We start from the raw sequence: 19,736 nt of genomic DNA, 5'->3' as shown, positions 1-19,736 counted from the left end.
CACTGCAACACCTTCTAATGTGTAAATCACAATCAGTAAAGGAATTAGTAACTAAAGCTATAAGCAGAAATTAATCCAGTGTGCAAGTGTCAAAAACACCCTTCCTAACATTGGGACAGTGTATCCGTTATGATGTTATGATGGTATCCCATACCATCATAACATTGTCATTTGCAGTGATCATCGTGGATGGACAAACTACGCTGTGATGTCTTAGCCTTGACATCACAACATGGCAGAAAAAGGGGAAAAATGCCTGTTTATATAAAACTCTCTTCTAAAACAAAAAGTAAACAAGTGTTTTCTTTAATAATTAGCAGTGTAGCAAATATATTACTGAGTAAGGTTTGCTATAAGCTAAATTTACTCGTGCTAGCATCAGCTAACTTCTTGGCTAATGCCAACTAATTGTTCAGATAAAGTGATTGGTCAGTTGCAATGCTGATCCTGGACCAGCATTGTTATGATGATATAGGAACAATACCAACACAGGGATATCGGATAGACCACTGGAACTCAATAGTTTAGATTTTGTGAAGTCTTAAAGTTATGAAATGTTGCTGCTTTGACTGACACGTGCTAAGACATACAGAACAGACGTAGCCACCACGATGTAACTCAGTGGTAAATGAAGTCTAGTTAGGAAGCCTTGAGCTGAGGAACAAGATTTACCAAAAAAGACTGGCTAGCAGCAGATTGTTAGCTGATGACAATATCCTGGATCGCTTTCCGTTCTGATTCAATGACCATAAAATTTACCAGTTAAATCCACAAAATTAACTTTGTGTTCTGCTCAATACGACCTGGAAGTAGCAATTCTGCACACTAAAGGTTTCCTCGTAGGCGTCTTATAAGGAAACCAGTGGTGTTGTTGCAAGCAGAGGAGACATCCCTTTCTGGCCACTGAAAGAACTGATGTTTAAGGCACTTTCACACTGGCTTCAGTCAGCAGATCTACACTCTCAAAATCACAGTAAGTTAAGTGCACTGCACAGTAAAGAGGGGGCACAGCTTTGAAGTATTTGAGCAAATGTACTTCAGTCAAATCCACCGAGAAACACAGAGTAACACAAAGAGCTAAGTACGCACAATCGCTCTGCTCTTCTGTGACATCGGCGTGTGCGTAAGTGCGCACCACTACACGACTGCCGGCAGCCTCTGCGTGAGTCCTCGTCAGCGCCAGACTGAGTCGTGAGTTTTGCAGTTGCCATGGAAACAGAGCTGCAAAGTAAGCTGGCAGCTAACAAGAGGGGGTTGTTGTTGCTGTTGTTGTTGGGGAGATTAAAGAGAACGGGGGAGAAAAATTTTATTTTTTGGGCAGATGAGGAGAGAGAATCTTTTTTTCATCTTTCCAGTGTGCTACCTTCATGGCATGAGGGAATATGAATCCTCACACATCAGCTGCCAAAACACACAGATGTACTGCAAAAGATACACACGGGGTGGGGGGGGGGGGGGGGGGGGGGGGGGGGGGGGGGGGGAGCTTTTGGCATGTGACCAGGCATGTATGCACACTCGGCCACACATACATGTGAGAAAAAGAGTTGAATTTCTGGCAGTCAAAGATATGTATGTGTCCCAGTTGAGTTAAGTGAGTAAATAAGATCCAGCAGAGATTTTTCAGCTTTACTAATCAATAATAACTTAACCCGGTTTTCATTTGGGATGAATATTTGCTTTTTTTTATGAATCATTTACATAAAATTAGCATTTTTTTGCCCTACATCTTTTAAAAAAAGGCTTTGATGTGCATCGGTTAACATGCTATCAGTTTAAAATCTTTGTAGACTCAAGCTTTCCATCCCTGCTATAATGATTGTGTCTTCATTTGTAACTCATTATCTCATCTGGAAATTGTTTATATCTGAATTTTTGTTGTTTTAAATTAGAGGTCCGGATATATCTGATTATATCTGATAATAAATACATCCTGACAAAGTCTACAGACATATTTCTGTCTATAGTGCTATAGTACTGCATTAGGCTACGGTAAATTAGGATTTGTGGATAATCCTGCCTTAAGTGAGGAAGGTTACTTGATGTTCATGTTAGATATTTATATTTCATAGTTGTATCATTTTGATGGGCTGTTTATGTGTAATTTAAAAAAAAAAGTCTTTTAATTTTTTCCCAAAATGCCATCAGTTATATTATTATTTTAATATAAGATCACACATTTTACTGATCACACTACATACTATTTACTACATGTAAACTGAATATAGCAGGCAATGAGATATTCTAAAACCAGTGTTGGTTTCCATTGGCAATGATGTGCATTAAACCACAAGCACGTGCTCACTCCATCCTTATTCGTGCCTCACTGATGACTGTCTAAGTTGGACATATATGATTGGTTGTTTTACGTAAGCTGTTTAAAATGTTCACTGTAACCTGTTTGGTGATGAACCAAATTGAGGCCTTTATCCAAAGCTTATCAGTCAAATTAATAAAGCTGTTTCTTCACATTTCAAGTGCTGCTGGAGCTTTAATCGATTCATATTTTAACAGACAGAAACTGGATTTGAATGACTTGCCAGATAATAAAATATAATAGAATAACGTGAAGCTTTTCTAGAAAGCAGCACCCACTTTGCTATTTGTATCTATGTTTGGGCGTGTGTGTTTTTGTGTGCGGACCTGGTTGAGGTAGTGATATTCCTCAGGTTTGAGCAGGTGGAAGGCCTTCCTCTCCTCTTCACTGGCTCCAGCCAACAGGTAGTAAAACACATGGTAGTTCCTACAGAAACACACAGAAACACATTAGAGCACTGATGTCAAACTTCTTTATATTTTTCGTAGGTCACATCCAACTCACTTTGATCTTAAATGGGCCAGACTGGAGAAAATCCCATTTCTGTCAGTGTAAAGAAGTTTAACTGTACGTTTAATCCCTTGGATACCTCAGTATGAGAAAAAGAAGTGATTTTTCAACTGTATATGTCAGTTTTTGTACATGATAAAGAATTGCTGCTGATATAAATGTGCTTAAACTGTAAGAAATATATGTGTAAAATTACAGAAAAAGCCTGACTGTCCTGTAGTTTTAAAACAGCACGATTTTGTTAATTATTATTTAACTGTGGACACGTTGTACAAAAATAGAAATGTCTGTAGTAAATACTGAAAAGAAGCAAGAATTTTTCTTTGTTTTAAGTGTTTATCTATTACTTGATTACAGTCTAAAATTTATGCCCCCCTTTATATTTTCCAAACGCATCCAGTGGGCCGGATTGGAGTTCTTGCCAGGCCGATTCCGAGCCCTGGGCCTTATGTTTGATACTCCTGAGTTAGACGGTGAAGAAGGAAAAAAAAGAAAAAGATTTATTTTTCTTGTATTAATTTCTTTTAAATTTCCTCAGAGGTGAACTAAGGACAGCAGCTTTCATATCTCCCCGCTGTGCCGAAACGGCCCCTGAGGAGGAGACTCCTTTCGCGTTATCTGCGGAACATTTCTTAAAACAAACCTGCAACATGTAACAGATAAGTCACCCCTCTGACCCGGCGGTCTCACATTTCAAGACAAACAAAGCGGCAGTGTGGTGTGTGGGCTCAAGGTAACGAGTTGTGATTAACCGTGACAAAGGCTGGGGCTTTGGCCAGTGCGCTGAGAGGTAATTCTATTACAGCTGGAAACGAGTTTCCCTTCTCTGCAGAGGGACACTTACTGTTTGATGGAGTGGTGGAAACTTATAAAACCCACGGAGGATATTAAAGACTCCCAACCTGTAAGCTCACGTTTTCTATCATCGCACCTCTCAAATAAAAGATGCTATTACATAATCTCTACATCCGATTCCAAAGTATTGCGATATTTTACTCTGAGCTTCATGAACTGCATATATACAGGTTTGGTAAATAATACATGGACTTGGCAGTAATGAGTTATCCAGATGAATCCAGATAAAGTTGCTTAATGAATCCAGCTGTTACAGGGCAAAGGTTACTCGTCATTTGCCCTGAACGCAGCCGTAAACACAAAAGAAACAAATGCACTCAACCCCAAATTATTCTTTCTGACCTTCCACAAAGAACTGTTTTACAACCTTTTTTTTGCCACAGAGTTTTTCTTCACACTAACCGCTGACCAGAATACAGTATCAAGTAGCAAACCTCGTGATCGACTGCTTTCAGTCTTTTTTGGGCTTTTATTTTTGTAAGACCAGAAAAGCAGAGTTCATGTAGGTAAGGTACCATGGCTTTGCCCAGAAAACTTATGTAATCCATCAGGCTCTCATTCAAATACACCAATCAATGACTTGAATGCCTGAATGAAGCAGTGAAACATAAATGGGTGGCTATCAGCTGAACACTGTATTAAGTATTAAATCTTCAGTTTAAGTTCATTTGTGATTCCACACGAAAGATTCCAGGGTGCATGTCTCCAAAATCATCTTCTGGTTCCACAGAAGAAAGGCCTGATTATTCAAGATTGTGTATGAGAGGAGAAGAATTTTAAATTCAGTTCTGCATTTAACCGGCAGGAAGAAGAAAATAATGTGGGAAAAATGGGGTCTCTCATTCAATGCGTTAGACAACATAAAACAGGGGCAACTTATAAGATAACAACAATAACAAAAAATACCAACAAGCAAAAACAGTATCCACACTTGGGATTTGCGTGACGGCTCTTGAATACAGTAAAGCCCCCTCCCTTGTAGTTTCTGCAGAGTCATTAAGCCCCAACAGTATCCCTGGAAAGTTCAGCTAGTTCACTCCCTAGTGCTTTTTCCTCTCCGGTGGGATCGTACAAAGGCAACCTGCCACTGAACCGACTTTAAGATTTAAGATAGTTTGCAGTTTATCATCCTTCTCCCCCACCTCTGTGGTTCAAGGATGAACCGTCTGGGAGGTCCTGACTTTAGTTTCTATCCTATCAATATGGCCGCCAGAGCCTGTCATCAGGATGAAACAAAAAGCCCAGACCAGTCAGGGTTAGAGCGATTAGATGACTGTTGGACAGTTCCCCTCCTCCCCACGCATGAAGCTATTATGCTGGTGGGATCAGTGGCTTTTTTTTTACTGTCACCTGGGAGCGATATGATGAACTGTTAGGGTGTGTCTCTGTGTTACCTGAGGCAAGTAAAGCTATTTATAGGATGTGGGTGCAGGTGGAGACACGTGCATGTGCGTGCATATGCCCAACGTCAGGTAGATGAGTTCTTCATACACATGTGAGTGTGTTTATACGTATAAAAAGTAAAAATAGACAGTTTTACACTGTTATACTGGACAGGAAATATGACTCCTTATGTAATATCTCGAAATCTGTATCACAGTATTTGTCCCATTCTGTGTCAATAAATGCCTAAACTCAGAGGAAAACCTGAGAGTTAAACAAAGGGCAGAGGTTTCAGTCAGATGGCCACCTGATATATCCTTGCAGGGGAAATGAAGACTATTTCAGCATTGAGTTTCTTAGACAAAGAGCATGTGAGCGAAAAGATACGCATTTAAGATCTTAGCTTTCAGGCAAGTGGAAGTGTCTCAGTGTTTCATGTATCATATTTAGATTATTTATGGCTGCACCACCTCTAGCTGCGCTTATTGAAGTTCGTTATTTTCACCTTTTAGAAATGTTCACAGGAAAAATTGGATTTCCGTTAAAGGTGGAGTCAAAGTTAAACAGATTATTTTTGATGGATTTTAAATCCACACAAAGCAAAGACTTGGATTCTTTCTGATTAACAAGATGTTATTTACATTCAAAAGCATGAGAGCTGCTGCTGAGTCATTCTAGGTGTGATAAAACAGCGATCCATACTGATGAAACAATGTGGAAAGTGAGCCAAGTGCTGCAGATGACAAATCTTCTAATGATGTCTGTATGGGTTTATCCAGCAAAAAAAGAAGAAGAAAAACAAACAAACAAACAAACAAACAATATGTGATCTGCACTCACCTCTCATTGTGCTCCTGGTACACCAGACGTGATTTCTCCAGCAGGTACTTCTCTACGTATGCGCTGGAAATAAACATAAATGCAGCCGCACTAAGTCACAAGAGTAATTTAAGAACAAGCTGCTGTAATTATGATCAGAAATGAACAATGTTTCAATATCACATGGACACTGAATGTGCTTTTTTTTGCCATACTCATCCTAAACAGGGCGTTTTAACAGATTAGCAGACAATAGGAAGAGGTAAGAGGTATAATTATCTGAATTGTGGTTTTTAATAGTTTGTCAAATGAGAATTTACATAATCGCACGTCAATAATGGCTGAATGTTGTTTTTTGTAACTTACATGTTTATATTTATAAATCATAGCACAATATTAAGAGATATATAAAGTTAATAATAATAATATACATAAATTGTAGGCATTATTCTGCTATTATATCTGTTATTAAATTATTTCTCAAGTCAGATTCATTTTTATAACACCTTTAAAAACAAAAGCTGTTGACCAAAAGTGACAGACAAAAATAAGAAAACAAAACAAAACAAATTTTTGATTAAAAAAAAAACAAAAAACGAGTAAAACAACATGAAATGTGTATCTAGTAGAGCTGGAACGATATATTGATTTTTAAGACTGATAACAATATTTGGTGATTCTATTCAATTCAATTCAGTTTTATTTATACAGCGCCAAATTACAACACTCGCCTCAAGGAGCTTTATATTGTAAGGTAGACCCTACAATAATACATACAGAGAAAAAAAACAGAAATCATTTGACTCCCTATGAGCAAGCACTTGGGCGACAGTCGGAAGGAAAAACTCCCTTTTAACAGGAAGAAACCTCCTCCTCAGGCTCAGGGAGGGGCGGGGCCACCTGCCGTGATCGGTTTGGGTGAGAGAAGGAAAACAGGATAAAAAACATGCTGTGGAAGAGAGCCAGAGATTAATAACAAGTAATGATTTGATGCAGAGATGTCTATTAACACATGGTGAGTGAGAAAGGTGATTGAAGAAGAAATGCTCAATGCATCATGGGAATCCCCCAGCAGCCTATGATTCTAAAATCATATAAATGGCCCAATTTTTTTTTGTTGTTTTAAACAAAAAGCTTTTAACTAACATTTCATGCATGTAGTAATTTATGACTCTTTATTAACACAATATGACAATAAGCTACTTTCGGCTGCTTCCTTTAAACAGCGAGGACATGTAATCTTGTTTTATTGTCAAAAGTCGTGGATCGCTTGATGCACTGCCCGACTCTGCTCGGATCAGCTCGTTGTTTTGTTTGTGGTGTTCCAAGCACATGTTGCCAACAGCTAAGTTGCAGAGCGCCCTCTGTCTCATAAATGCCGATACACTGGCAAATAATATCGGTCCAGCTCTAGATATGGCTTCTATAGATGTGTTTTATATGTCAGCATGCATCTCTCACCCCCTGACTGTGCCACTCTCCTGATAGTTGACCTGGATGAACTTCCCAAAGCGGCTGGAGTTGTTGTTATGGGCCGTCTTAGCATTCCCAAAGGCCTGAAGAGAAAACAGAAAGGATTACATATCAGCACGCACAGGTACAAGGTGCTGGCAAGCTATGATTAACAGTTTACACCTGTAAGATAAACCAAGTATCAACAGGTTAGGGTTAGCATTCAGATTTCAGTAGATGTTATATCTACCAGCTCTGAAGAAAAGTAAAAAAAATATGTTGAAATATGTTGACATATGAAGGGAAAGCTACCAATCACAGCACTGTAACAGAGGCCATGAGGCACAGGAAGGGGCCTGCAAAAGGGGCACACACACAAATACACAAACACGCAGTTAAAACTCACAGTCAGACACGTCAGTCACGCACTAAACTGCCAAATTCCTCTGAAGGCAAACACTGCAACACTGAAAACAGACACAGTCACTGCTTGTGGGAGTCTGTGGGCATTTCTGCTAACACACACACACACACACACACATAGAGAGAAACTATCATTAGAGACCCCTGGAGGACTCATTCAGGTTCTCATTAGCAGTCTGATGGGCCTCGCTGGGTTGGTTAGTTAGGCAGAGGAGAGGAGAGGCAACAGGAGAGGCAACAAGGAAAGGGAATGCACCACAGAGATACAAACGAAAGGGAGGGACAAGAAAGAAGACAGAGCTCAGACATAAAACAAAACAAAACAAAAAAGACCAAAAGAGTATGAAGAAGGGATGATCATTTGTGAGAGAGGACATGATGAAAAGAGAAAAAAATGGGGAAAACTAAGTGAAAAGAGAAAAAAGAAGGAAACAAGCCCACAGATAAAGATATGGCAGAAAATAAGAAGATTTTTCAGAGAGGATAAAGTGGTAGCAACGGTAAATTTTCCGGCTGATGCAATCAGTATTTTGGAGCGATGATAAATTACTTCATAAAAGCCAGCAGAGTAAAAGGGTGGGGGAGAAGGGGAGCGGGGGAGAACGGTGTGGGCGTCGGATAATTGATTGTGGCTTCTGGGTAAATACTACAGCTCAGGAATAACACGGTTAATAAAAAGTAAAACCCTGCTCCAGAATCAGGCTTTGATCTCTGTGATGATTCATTTAAAAACAGAACTTGACACACATTCAGCGAGCCAACCGGGACAAAGCAGCCCGAAGAAAGAAGCAACAAAACAAGGTTTAAGTAAGGTTGATGTCGTTCTTTTTCCAGGCCTTTCACTTTCATACCAAGCAACAGCTTCCCCTGCACATCCATCTTTTAGACCCCTGTTGGTCTTTAATGTGTGCCAGTCTTGCAGTGGTTGACACACAATGGTAACTACCAAAAAAAACTAAAAGGAGGCAAAGGCGGAGAGTGGACTGGCAGTGAGATCTCCTTTGATTTCCCGAAATGTAAATCGAAACTGCAATTCAGAATGATAATGACAGAGCTTTCATCCTCAATCGTTCTGCTGTGGGAAATACTTCCAGTTTAAAGTCTGAAGGGGGAAAATCCACTTCCTGAAATGATTGAAGTGAGCAGCCCTAACAGAAACTGTCACTCACAATCATTAACAAAAAGAAGTGATAAATGCACTGGTACGATGTATGTGAAAAGGACACTTGCCCGTCGCACATCTGTTTGCATGCATGTGCTAAGCCCCACGCAGTTTGTGCGTGTGCTTTCTGTTTATGTTTGAAAGAGATTAATAAGCAGGGCGGCACAGTCTGGATGATTTACTGTTGAACTCTGCTTCATGGTCAACGCCTGCTGCGACCACAGCACAGGAAAACACACGCTATGATTAGTCTGTGCGCGTGTGCGTCTATATGTTCGTGTCTGCATCAGTGTGTGCTCAATGTATGAACGCGAGGAGACGAAGCGAGAAAACAGATGCAAAACAGAGACAGAAAAAAAGGAAAAAACTAAGCTAATCAAGAAGAACCTTAACTTTATTTGGACTATTTATTAATAAATAGTAAATAAAACAGAGACAGTCTTTGTTGCCACGCCATGCCCCGCTATCTTATTTTCTAATTTCCTGTCTTCACTGTACTGTTTCGGACAAAGCCCCCAAACAAACCGTATTTCCTCAACCGGTAGTCAATTTGAAGTCAGACAGGAAGGGGGTCTGGTAAACATGAACAAACACGGGGGAGGGGACACAACAGTAGTCATATGATATAAAATAAAAGCCCTATTAAGAAATGAAGGGTTTCTATCGGGAAAGAAAGATTAGCAGTACAGTATTAATCATTAGAGTGCTATAAATATAAACAAGGAAACTAGATATTTTGATACTAGTCTGCTTCAAATGAAGCACATTTAAGTCTTGTGCATTTGAGGTAAAATAAGGCACCAGCAACTATTTGTGAACATTTTAATTTAAAGTAAATAAATAATTAAAAATCATTTTAAGTCAATAGCAAAAGAAAGGTGGCAATCCCTGACAAGGAGGAGGCTGGGGTGGATGGATGGACCTAAACAGGAGAAATCTTCATTTTCTTTTTTAGAAACCAACAGCGACTTAAAAACTTCCTGTCATGTTTATACAAATGCAAACTGTGACCTAGTTTTACTCCGAACTGGATTTAAACAACAGTTTCACAGGTATGAGAAAAAAAGAGGCTTCCACTGTCACCTATGAAGGGAAAACAAAAAATGAATAAAGCTGTTAAATTATTAGAGGGATAATATAAGATTTACTCTAAGTGTTTGAAATATTGACTGGTTATATTATGTACTGATGACCTACTTTAGTTAAAAATCTCTCTGTTGTTGCCGGGCAGATAACAAAGACTGATAAGGAAAGATGCTGTGAAAGGAGGGGAATTAGTTTAATGCAACCAGTTGAACAAGCGAGGACTAAAATATCTTAAGTCATACTTTATCACATTGTTTTCTTCGGATGCTGTCAAAATACAAGAAGCATTTATTTGATTGAATATATAAGTCAGTTCATTTCAATATCAAGCACCAAAAATTAGACAGGCTTCTTTGGCGTTATTGGTGCATTTAGCAGTAAATTGCATGTCACAAACATTTGTAAATCAGTTTGCACGCTTGATTTTATTGTTTGCCTCCCTAAAGTTTGCACCTTGAGGAAGGAACTCCCAGAAATACACAGGAACAGGATATGTTGCAAAAGTATTCCCACATCTTACACCTAATTTTTCACTGTGCTCTCTGTAAATAACAACAATACCTTTTTTTAAGGTTTGTGCTGGTGCAATATGTTAGTAAATCTGGCCTCAAATTTGAATTTGAATTGAAAATCCAAAGTGACTCAACATAATCTGAATTAACCCCAGCCTTCAGTGCATAGCCTGTGGGACCATATGGAGTACAGAAATAAACAACTTAAATGTGTTAAAAGCAGCTCACCACAGCGTCCACTTATACAAATGAAAGATACACTGCTTCCCGGCAATATGTCACATTTTATGCCGAAGCAAATGTGCTGAGCCCAAGGCTTAATCCAGCTATAACACTGTGTGCGTGTGTGTAGGTTTAAGTCCAAGCGTCATTCTAACAATATGTTAATGAATGCATATGTGCTGTGGTAGCCCTGGCGGGTCCTTCCATGCTGTCACATTACGTTAGGAGCCACTTGTTTTCTCCACTCCTGCAGAAAGCCCGTGCTCTACAAGCACTGAGGAAGCAAGCAGTGGTTCTCCTATTTTGGGATGAAATTTTGCATTTTATATGTTGAAGTGGAGTGGGGGCGAGATGGGAGCTAGGATGGTAATTAGCATGTCAAGCCTTTCCTCAAAGCGATGGCTAAAATTGGTTTGGATACCAATTCTAATAACATGCTTTCTCCCTCTCTGTTACTTTCTTTCCCTTGTTTCCCAGCAGAGCCACAGTATTTCCTCGTACACTTTCAAAAATCATTAGGTGACCTAGTTTATGAAAAACAAGTGGAGACGTGCCAAAACCACTGCTGGGCTAGCTTCCATTAGATAGCTTTCTGTGTTTCAGGGAGCAGTGAGTGCTTCAAATGACTGAAAATGGTTTCAATTCCCCAAGTTTTTAGTTTTAAGAGAGAAAAGTTTTCATGAATGAGTCAATTATGAATAATGAACCAATGGAACGAAATCCCTGTTTTCCTTGTTATTAGTAACAATCATTACTTTTTGTTTAATTGGATCTTCTTTAAGCATGCTACTAGCCTATATTTGTACAAGTTCTTTATCTACTTTCTAGGCCAACCATAATGATGAACATAAGACATTTCTTCATATTGATTTAATAAAACATGGAGGCTTTTTTTCTTGTGCCAAATATGTTCCCTCTAAAGGTTAAAATGCTAATAACATTAGCATGACGAAGAGATGTAGTCCGTTAGTTTTGGTGGGTTGTTAGCTCTGTTGTACTAAATTGAAACAATGAACACTGATGAATTAAGCATGAGTCGCAATGAGTCAAAGTCATCGGGCAAATTCACTACAAACAAAGTGATGCACAGATAAAATGATGCCAGCGCTATTTAACTTGGTGTCCATCTCATCCCCTCCATCCTTACACTGTTGATTTTCTGTATGACGTGTGGTTTAACAACATCTGGAGCAGCAGAAATACCCCGAAAACAGTTTTTCAGGATGACTTCATGCTGTGTGGATTCCTCCAGAAGGCTACTCATAAGCCCAGAGGAGTTTCTTTTTTTTCCCCCCTCAGCGGTAAGTGCCCCTCACTCACAGCTGAGATGACATCACATTGCATTCCTCTGCAAGCAGGTGCAGCTCGATTTTACATGGCAGGCTGGGAAAAACAGCATATCTGTGCAAGTGTGTGTGTGTGTGTGTGTGTGTGAGGATTTGTGTCTGTGGTTGGGGATAGCTTCAATGCAGCCCTTATTCTAGCTGTGCAGACGAGGTTGTAACGCACGCACATGCAGCCGACCAGGTGGTTGCGGCAGTGTCAAATGACAGCATTGTGCAAGTGTGTGTATGTGTATGCAAATGTGCGTTTTTATTCATCTCTGGATGTTCCTGCTGATCAATGCACTGCTTGTAAACAGGAGGGGAAAATGAGATACGGGAAACAGTTTCATGTATATTGCAAAAAAGCTTGTATGTCGCGTTATATATAGATGTGATGTTTGGTGTATGACAGTTTTGTCCTCATACAAGAAAAAAATAGCACGATGGTTAAATTTTTTAAAATTACAGCGTCGTTGTTACGCTCAATATGTGCAAACATAAACACAGGCAGAGCTTAAAATCTCCTTAAGTCTTTAACCACATCTAGTATAAACACACACACACAGAGACGCACTAAATTCACTTCAAGAAACAGATGACAACATTTAACCCAGACTGCTTGGATCAAATGTAAATAAACCGTTTATCTCTAAAACATCAAAGACTCTAAATTACATAATAAAGTTAAGCAATAAGATCTTTGCTTCATCTGCATCTCATCTTCTCTTTTTAACTTTCCTCTGTCCTCTGAATCCACTCCCCCAATTCTTGTGCACTCCTCAACTCTTTTTCTGTCCTTTCCTCTGGACACATGGGATGAGCTCTCCTTTTCTGGGAAAAAGAAAGGTTGGGAGTGAAAAAGAGGTGAGGATGGAAGAAGGAGGACTGCGGTTATGTAATCACACAAGGTAGGCCTTTGTGTGATTACACACAAAGGCCTACCTTGGCCACACAAAGGTCACACAGCAAAGAAGGGGCCACCGCATAACAGCAAGCATGAGGAGAAAGGACATGGGGTGGTTTAGGTAAAGGAGAAGCCAATCTTATTACAATGATCATAGCACATGTATGTACCCGAACTCCTCTGAGATGCCTTGATCAATCTGGATGAAAGTTACTAAAGAAACTGCCTAGGGTAACAGATGTTGATGATTATCAACATATGTTTAGCTTTTGGGAATTAATTTGTAAACATATGAGTGTAATAAAATTATATACATTATGTGGAATAGCTGATCTCAAAACATGTGGTGACATGTACGTTCCCACGTGTTTGCAAACTCTCCTCGCATTTATCGTACATGGATTGAATTCTTGAGCTTGCACATTACCTTTTTTCAACATATCTTTCTCACGAAAACACACGACAGTCACAAAGTATGATTCTATATACCGGATTTACAATACTTCAGATACATGTTTGTGTTTTAACACACAAGTAAAGCGAAAAAGCAATAAAATATGGGCTCTTAGCAAATATATAGACATACATGCACACACTCAACCCTCTTGTCTGTAGAATATAATAAGAGTGAGTGCACTAGCTTAATAAACACCAGATAAGAATTTTTACTGCTAAAATGAACCACAAAATAATGTTAGCTGATTATATTAATATTAATATCAGCTAGCTAGGACAACAGTTACTAACCGATAGCTAGCTCGGACAAACCATTAATACAATTAGTATGTGTATATTATTAAATTAGCTAGCTTTTCTGTGCATTTCCACCCATCTTGTTATTTCATAAGCAATACAGCATTAATGCTGTCAGCAGGGATGTTCCTGCATACAAAACGTTTCGACACCCACCACAAAGATTGGGACTTCCTCTAAAGAAAAATCGACAGAAGTGAGATAAAGTTTTATTTTTGTAACAATTTATATGTTCTGTTTATTTCTTCTTCTTTTTTTAAAAGTGTGGTTTCATTTACTCAAACAGAAAACTCATTGGTTTGTTTATTAAATGGCTGCAACAGAGGTCTGTGCAATTCCTGTTATGTAGGGTAACATCAACTGTGCCAGCTGCCCTTAGTTAGCACCCTAAGGCGCATTTCGAGCTCAGAAAGGCCCGTGTAAGTCGCTGTTACATTGCATTCTTCCTCGCTGCCTTTTTCACCAATGTTCATCCAGAGTCGTCCCGTGTGTAATAATTCTTGTCAGTCCTACTCCAACGCTTAGAAATAAAATTTGAGCTTGCTATTTTAAGCTAGCCATTATATAATCAAGATTATATAATGCTGCTAAAACAACTGTGTGGAATTAGCATTAGTGTTTCCTACAGTATATAGTGAATTTTTGAAATATAGTTTTAAAAAAAAAAAAAAAACAGCTTTCACTATGTTATGTCTTGGGGTTTTTTTTCCTCTCTCTGAGTGAGTTACAAATCTGCTTGCACAGAATACAAACAGGGGATCAGCTCTACAAGCCAAAAAATGACCCCCTACCTCTTCTAATCACTAGTAATCACTTTTCCTTGACCTTTAAGGAAAACATGATTAGGTTATGGAAAGGTGTGAAGAAGACTTAGGAAAAGAGAAGTACAGCACGTGTGCGTGCCATGTTTTAACCACAATGTTCAAAGTTTGGGCTCCAAAACACACACCTTACTTTACTGTAAGGTGTGGTTACGGTTTGGTTTCATGTAGGTCACATGCTGTGAGCACTAAGCTGCCACACTTGTTTTTCCAGGTTAATTCACTCAGTCAGGAACATTCCTAAGCAAACATCACCCCAAGGCTCATTTTTTTCTAACTGCATTCTTAAATTTGGACACCGATTACTATGCAAACAGTCAGGTCAGATCCACTGTACCACATGTTCTGGTTTTACCTTTCGGCTTCATCGCTACCCTCCACGGGGCTGTATTTAAGGGCTAATAATGCTCTGATATTAGGTGACACACTCTGAAATGGTTTCTTTCATGTGGTGAGCATGAGCCGTTAACGTCATGGCTTAATGGCTGGTGCTTGACATGAAAAACCTTACTGAATAACAACGTCCTCCAGTTGATAAAATGCCCAGAATCTATTGCCCAATTTGACCACAAGAAGAATTAAAACCAGGGAAACAAGTTGACATTGGCCTGCTGATTCACAAACGTGTCTAACAGCTGTGAAAGATAAAAGGCTTATTCTCAATATATATAGTTGCACTTGTGTGGATTCCACTACAGAACATTATTTAACACAAGAAACACCACAAGTGCGCAACAACATTAATCCAAAAGATGCAGCAGAGTGTTTCTGCTCATATCTGGCACACTCCACGCTTGCATTAGTCATCTGCAGCTCTGTGCCTGTGCCAAGATCATCATGTTAAAAGGAGCCCATTATTTCATTCACACGTACACGTATAAACACAGTTGTGTATTTATGAAGCCCGTTCACTGACTCATATTCACTTCCTGGAGGCTTATACTACTACTAACTCAACACTTAGCCTAACCTTAAAACAGACACTTGTGTTTAATGATTTAACCTATAAGAACTTGGTCTTTCTACCCATATTGTAATTTTCTTTTCACACAACAACATGAGTAACACCTTAGAGTATATCAGCATATCCAGGCTTTCTTTACATTAGCTGGTTTGACAGTCAGAGATAACAAGTATCATGATGGTGGCCATCAGCTTTCTTTGTTACCCAGGCTTCCTGTTCCAGGCTCTGTGTGCACTCACATAAAAATGATGATGAAATGATGAAACTTGATCAGCTGAGCACTGCCTACTCCAATCATTCACACATGAATGAGTGTTAAAGCTCTAAAGAACGCAACAAATAAAGTTGTAACCAGGAACTCTGGTGCAGCAAATAAGATAGGACAGTCATGTGACTGAAAATGGGCATGTGAATTCATGAGTGTTTATTTTAACACTAACATTCGTGTTCATTATGCTCTTGATGCTGCTGTTTACTTCTACTGCGATAGCTGCACACTGGAACTTCTTGGTGATAGATAGCCTTTAAATATAATAATAAATAAAATAAAGATCAAACATTAAATTTACACACATAGATAAGCTTTTCACCCGTCAACATTCGATAATTTAACCTGATACTGGAAGAAGAGAAAACTGAGAGCATCAAACTTTTAGTCTGTATGAAGTGGTTTGTATACTTAATCACTTTCCTTTCGAGATGGAGCAATTATCTATGTGTATTTCCATTCCTGCATGGTAATACTAACATAACAAAGACGAATTGGCAACATATATATAATATCTTTTTTTATGATGTAATTACTGACTTCACAGCAGTTTCCACACTTAACAAAGCCATCAACTGGATCCTTTGAAATTCCTATCTGGCCCTTGGGGCACATGTTTGACACAACTGGCCTCACCTTTTCCTATCATCACAATAAGGCTGATGGTAGGGAGAAAGCTAATGCTAGCTAAGTGACTCCTTTTAATTATAACAGCACAGGGCTCTGCTGCAATGGTCAGTGACTCAGCATGTACTGAAATAACATGAATGACATTCAACACAAAGCAAAATCAGTGTATGTGATGACAGCATTTGGGCTCATCATGTCTTTATTTTTGAACTCATGTATATTTGGTGTTCAGGTTTTACAAAAAAAAACAACCTAAAAACACAACACGGCTGAGTGAAGGGGTTGCCGTTAGCTTGGACTACCAGTAATTGCAGCATGACAAGGCTGAGAAAACTGTCAAACTAAAAAGAAATATCAGAACTTTGGATTCATCATCTGGACACAGTGTTTAAGTGTTTCAACACTCATCAAAGTGGCTTGTTTAGCCTCAGCTGACTGCACGTTTCTCCAGCCTTATAAACAGTACAGCTGTAAAACAGCCAAAACCAGCACCAAAGCCTAACAATTAGCCACAAGTTCAGTTTCATGATTGTTGTACATTTTTTGTGTGTTCACAAACGTTTTGGTGCGTGTCTCATGTGTGTCCATCCTTCAGAAAATAGTGCCTGAGCGCATCTGGTGCTGTCACATGGGCAGAAAAATACACGTCCCACGCAGCCAAACACATGTGAACACGTGTTAAAAAGAGATCCAGAGCACACTGAGAAGAAGAAATATCACATCTTTGTCACAGGTTGTCTCACATGCATACACACACATTCTCTCTCTCCATAAATGGCTGCTGTCGTTGTGTGCCGGCAACACATCTGGATCCTATTGGCCCCAGGAAGGGCTGAACACTCAATAAAAGCCTCCTTCCACTGCAGAGGACTGTCAACAGGCCGTCCACCACTGTCGGCGAGGAGGAGGACAGAGAGAGGGACAGAAAAAGAGGGAGGCTAAGGGGAAGAGGAGGACAGGAATAAAGAAAATGGACAGAGACACAGGCAGCAGGAAACGTAGAAGAAGTAGCAGAAGGGTGATTATAAAGACAGGGAAAAAACAGCTCAAACTGCATTGCCATTTTTATGATTTAGTACCTTAACCTTTCATCACAGTAATACCATGTTTTATTGGATATATTCAATTTCTAATTTATTTTATTTAAAGAGTGCCAAATCACATTTGCGTCAATGTGCTTTATACAGTACGGTAAAAACCCTGCAATAATAATTATATAATAGAGAGAAAATCCCAACAGAAACCCACTATGAGCAAGCACTTGGCAACAGTGGGAGGAAAAAACTCCCTTTTAACAGGAAGCTATGATGGGTAGTCGTCTAATTATAGAACTAAAATAACAAAAACTGTGTAGATTGTTCACCTTCAGAGTAAAAGTTCTCAACCTCACAGCGCAAACCAGCAGGTTTCAAAAGGCGCGACTTTTAGTTTGAAGTTTAGTTTAGTTTTTCGTTAAGTTTTTCTTGCTCACAAAGTAGGAAAAATGCATAAATACTGCTGTATGTGAACGTGCAGAGACAGGGAGAGAGAGGCATGCAGGTCTGTATTTAACGCCTCCTGAAATATTTATTACTAAACCTATTCTGAAGAACCGACTTGAGCAGTGTTTGCTTGTGTGTACTGCATACCTATTGTTTTTCTGCAGATAAAAACAGACACCTTTCAAGAAACGTGAAGGTGCCCAATCAACCCCAAACCCCCTTCAGTTGGATCCAGCGCTCTAACACACCACAGCTTCTCAGGCAAACCCTGTGAATATGTGGGAGTGCGCTCGGAGCTGGCGGCGATCCTGTAACGCAGCGCGGTGTGAATGACATAAAATGTAACTCAGCATGCGAGGTGGTGTGGGGAAAATCCCACGACTGAGCGTGTTGAAGTGTTAATCCCCCGAGAGCTGGACCTCTGCATGCTGCAGTGTGCAAGTGTGTGTGTGTGTGTGTGTGTGTGTGTGTGTGTGTGTGTGTGTGTGTGTGTGTGTGTGTGCGTGCGCTGCAGTGACAGATGATTAATTTGGGGATTTGACTGGGAGGAGTGTGTGTAGCCTGAAGTGCATTTATATTTGGATGTTGCAATGCAGTCTGTTTATGCATTTGTGAGACAAAAGTTTCCACCTAGCCCATGAATGGTGTAAAGAGCAACATATTTCTTCTGTGAAGAGTTTACAGTAATATTGCTAAGAAAATGGGTTACTATAACAGTTACTACCGACCGCACAGATAACTTTATAAACAATTTTTGAAGAAAATAAACAACCAATTTATTGCCTATTATTAAGTTATGAAGCAGCATTTCAGCATGCGTTTGGCTCAGTGGCTAAAATCACACTTAAAAGGTTAAACCTCTAATGGTCTAATAGTAATTCACACACTTATGAAAGTGGAAGCCTCCGTCTCTGCAACTTTTTGGAAAAATGTGACAAAATCAGACATTATGATGATATTTTAAAAAAAGGACGGACAAGTATTTTTAATCTCTGACGCTACTATTTTCGCCCTGTATTCTTTGACAATAAAGACAGAAAGGACAAAGGACACACAGCCTTACTCTGATCACATGACATTTGTCTAAAAACACTGTGGTAAATTCAGTAATCACATTAAAGTTATAAATCAAACCATTATGCTGTTACTTGAGCTACACGACTTCTTTTATAACCTGCCAGATGAAAATGTGAGTACAGTTGCGCAACAGGTGCATAACTTTAATTCAAGCAGGAGGAAGAAAAAAGTTGGCAGAGTGATCTGCTTTCGAGGAGTGACCATATACACATCATTTCTAACTAGCAAAAACCCGCCCTGCAGGCAGTTTTTGCCAAGCCAGAGGTTCTTGCTCGCTTCATTCATGTAAGAAAGCATGTTAAGGTTAACATATCATGTTAATTATTTTATGTTCATTATAATACTATATATAGTAAGATGGCAAAAACGGCTGTTCATAAACATCAGACAAATGAATAATAAAACCAAATGTATTCTTCTTTCTTTGCAAGCTACATATTCATGGTTACATATTCAAAGTTATCAGTTACAAGCACTGTTAGCATCACTGTCTGATGAACGCTTATTTACAGCTATGCATGAAAAAACTTTCCAATGATCCAAAAGTGCCACTACACTAAAAATATCCATCCATCCGCTTCCACTTATCCTTTTCAGGGTCGCGGGGGGCGCTGGAGCCTATCCCAGCCGTCATAGGGCAAGAGGCGGGGTACACCCTGAACAGGTCGCCAGTCTGTCGCAGGGCTAACACACAGAGACAGACAACCATTCTCTCTCACATTCACTCCCACATTCATACCTATGGGCAATTTAGATTAATCAATTAACCTATCCC

General features: G+C 39.4%; 1 protein-coding gene across 15 annotated transcripts in view; it reads right to left on the bottom strand.

Annotated features, from left to right (window-relative positions):
• LOC101468913 (unconventional myosin-IXAb) overlaps positions 1-19,736 on the bottom strand; it is a 153,653-nt gene that overhangs the window by 70,543 nt on the left and 63,374 nt on the right. For all 15 annotated transcript variants that reach the window (XM_076886077.1, XM_076886076.1, XM_076886075.1 and 12 more), the window contains exons 3-5: positions 7,343-7,437; positions 5,903-5,965; positions 2,641-2,740 (exon numbers count right to left, since the gene is read on the bottom strand). In XM_076886077.1, coding sequence (XP_076742192.1) covers positions 2,641-2,740; positions 5,903-5,965; positions 7,343-7,437 — 258 coding nt within the window. The remainder of the gene's footprint in view (positions 1-2,640; positions 2,741-5,902; positions 5,966-7,342; positions 7,438-19,736) is intronic.

Source organism: Maylandia zebra, linkage group LG7, assembly GCF_041146795.1.
Source record: "Maylandia zebra isolate NMK-2024a linkage group LG7, Mzebra_GT3a, whole genome shotgun sequence".
Lineage (NCBI taxonomy): Eukaryota > Metazoa > Chordata > Actinopteri > Cichliformes > Cichlidae > Maylandia > Maylandia zebra.
The sequence above is the reverse complement of the archived record's forward strand: the minus strand, read 5'-3'. Positions and strand labels throughout refer to the sequence as shown.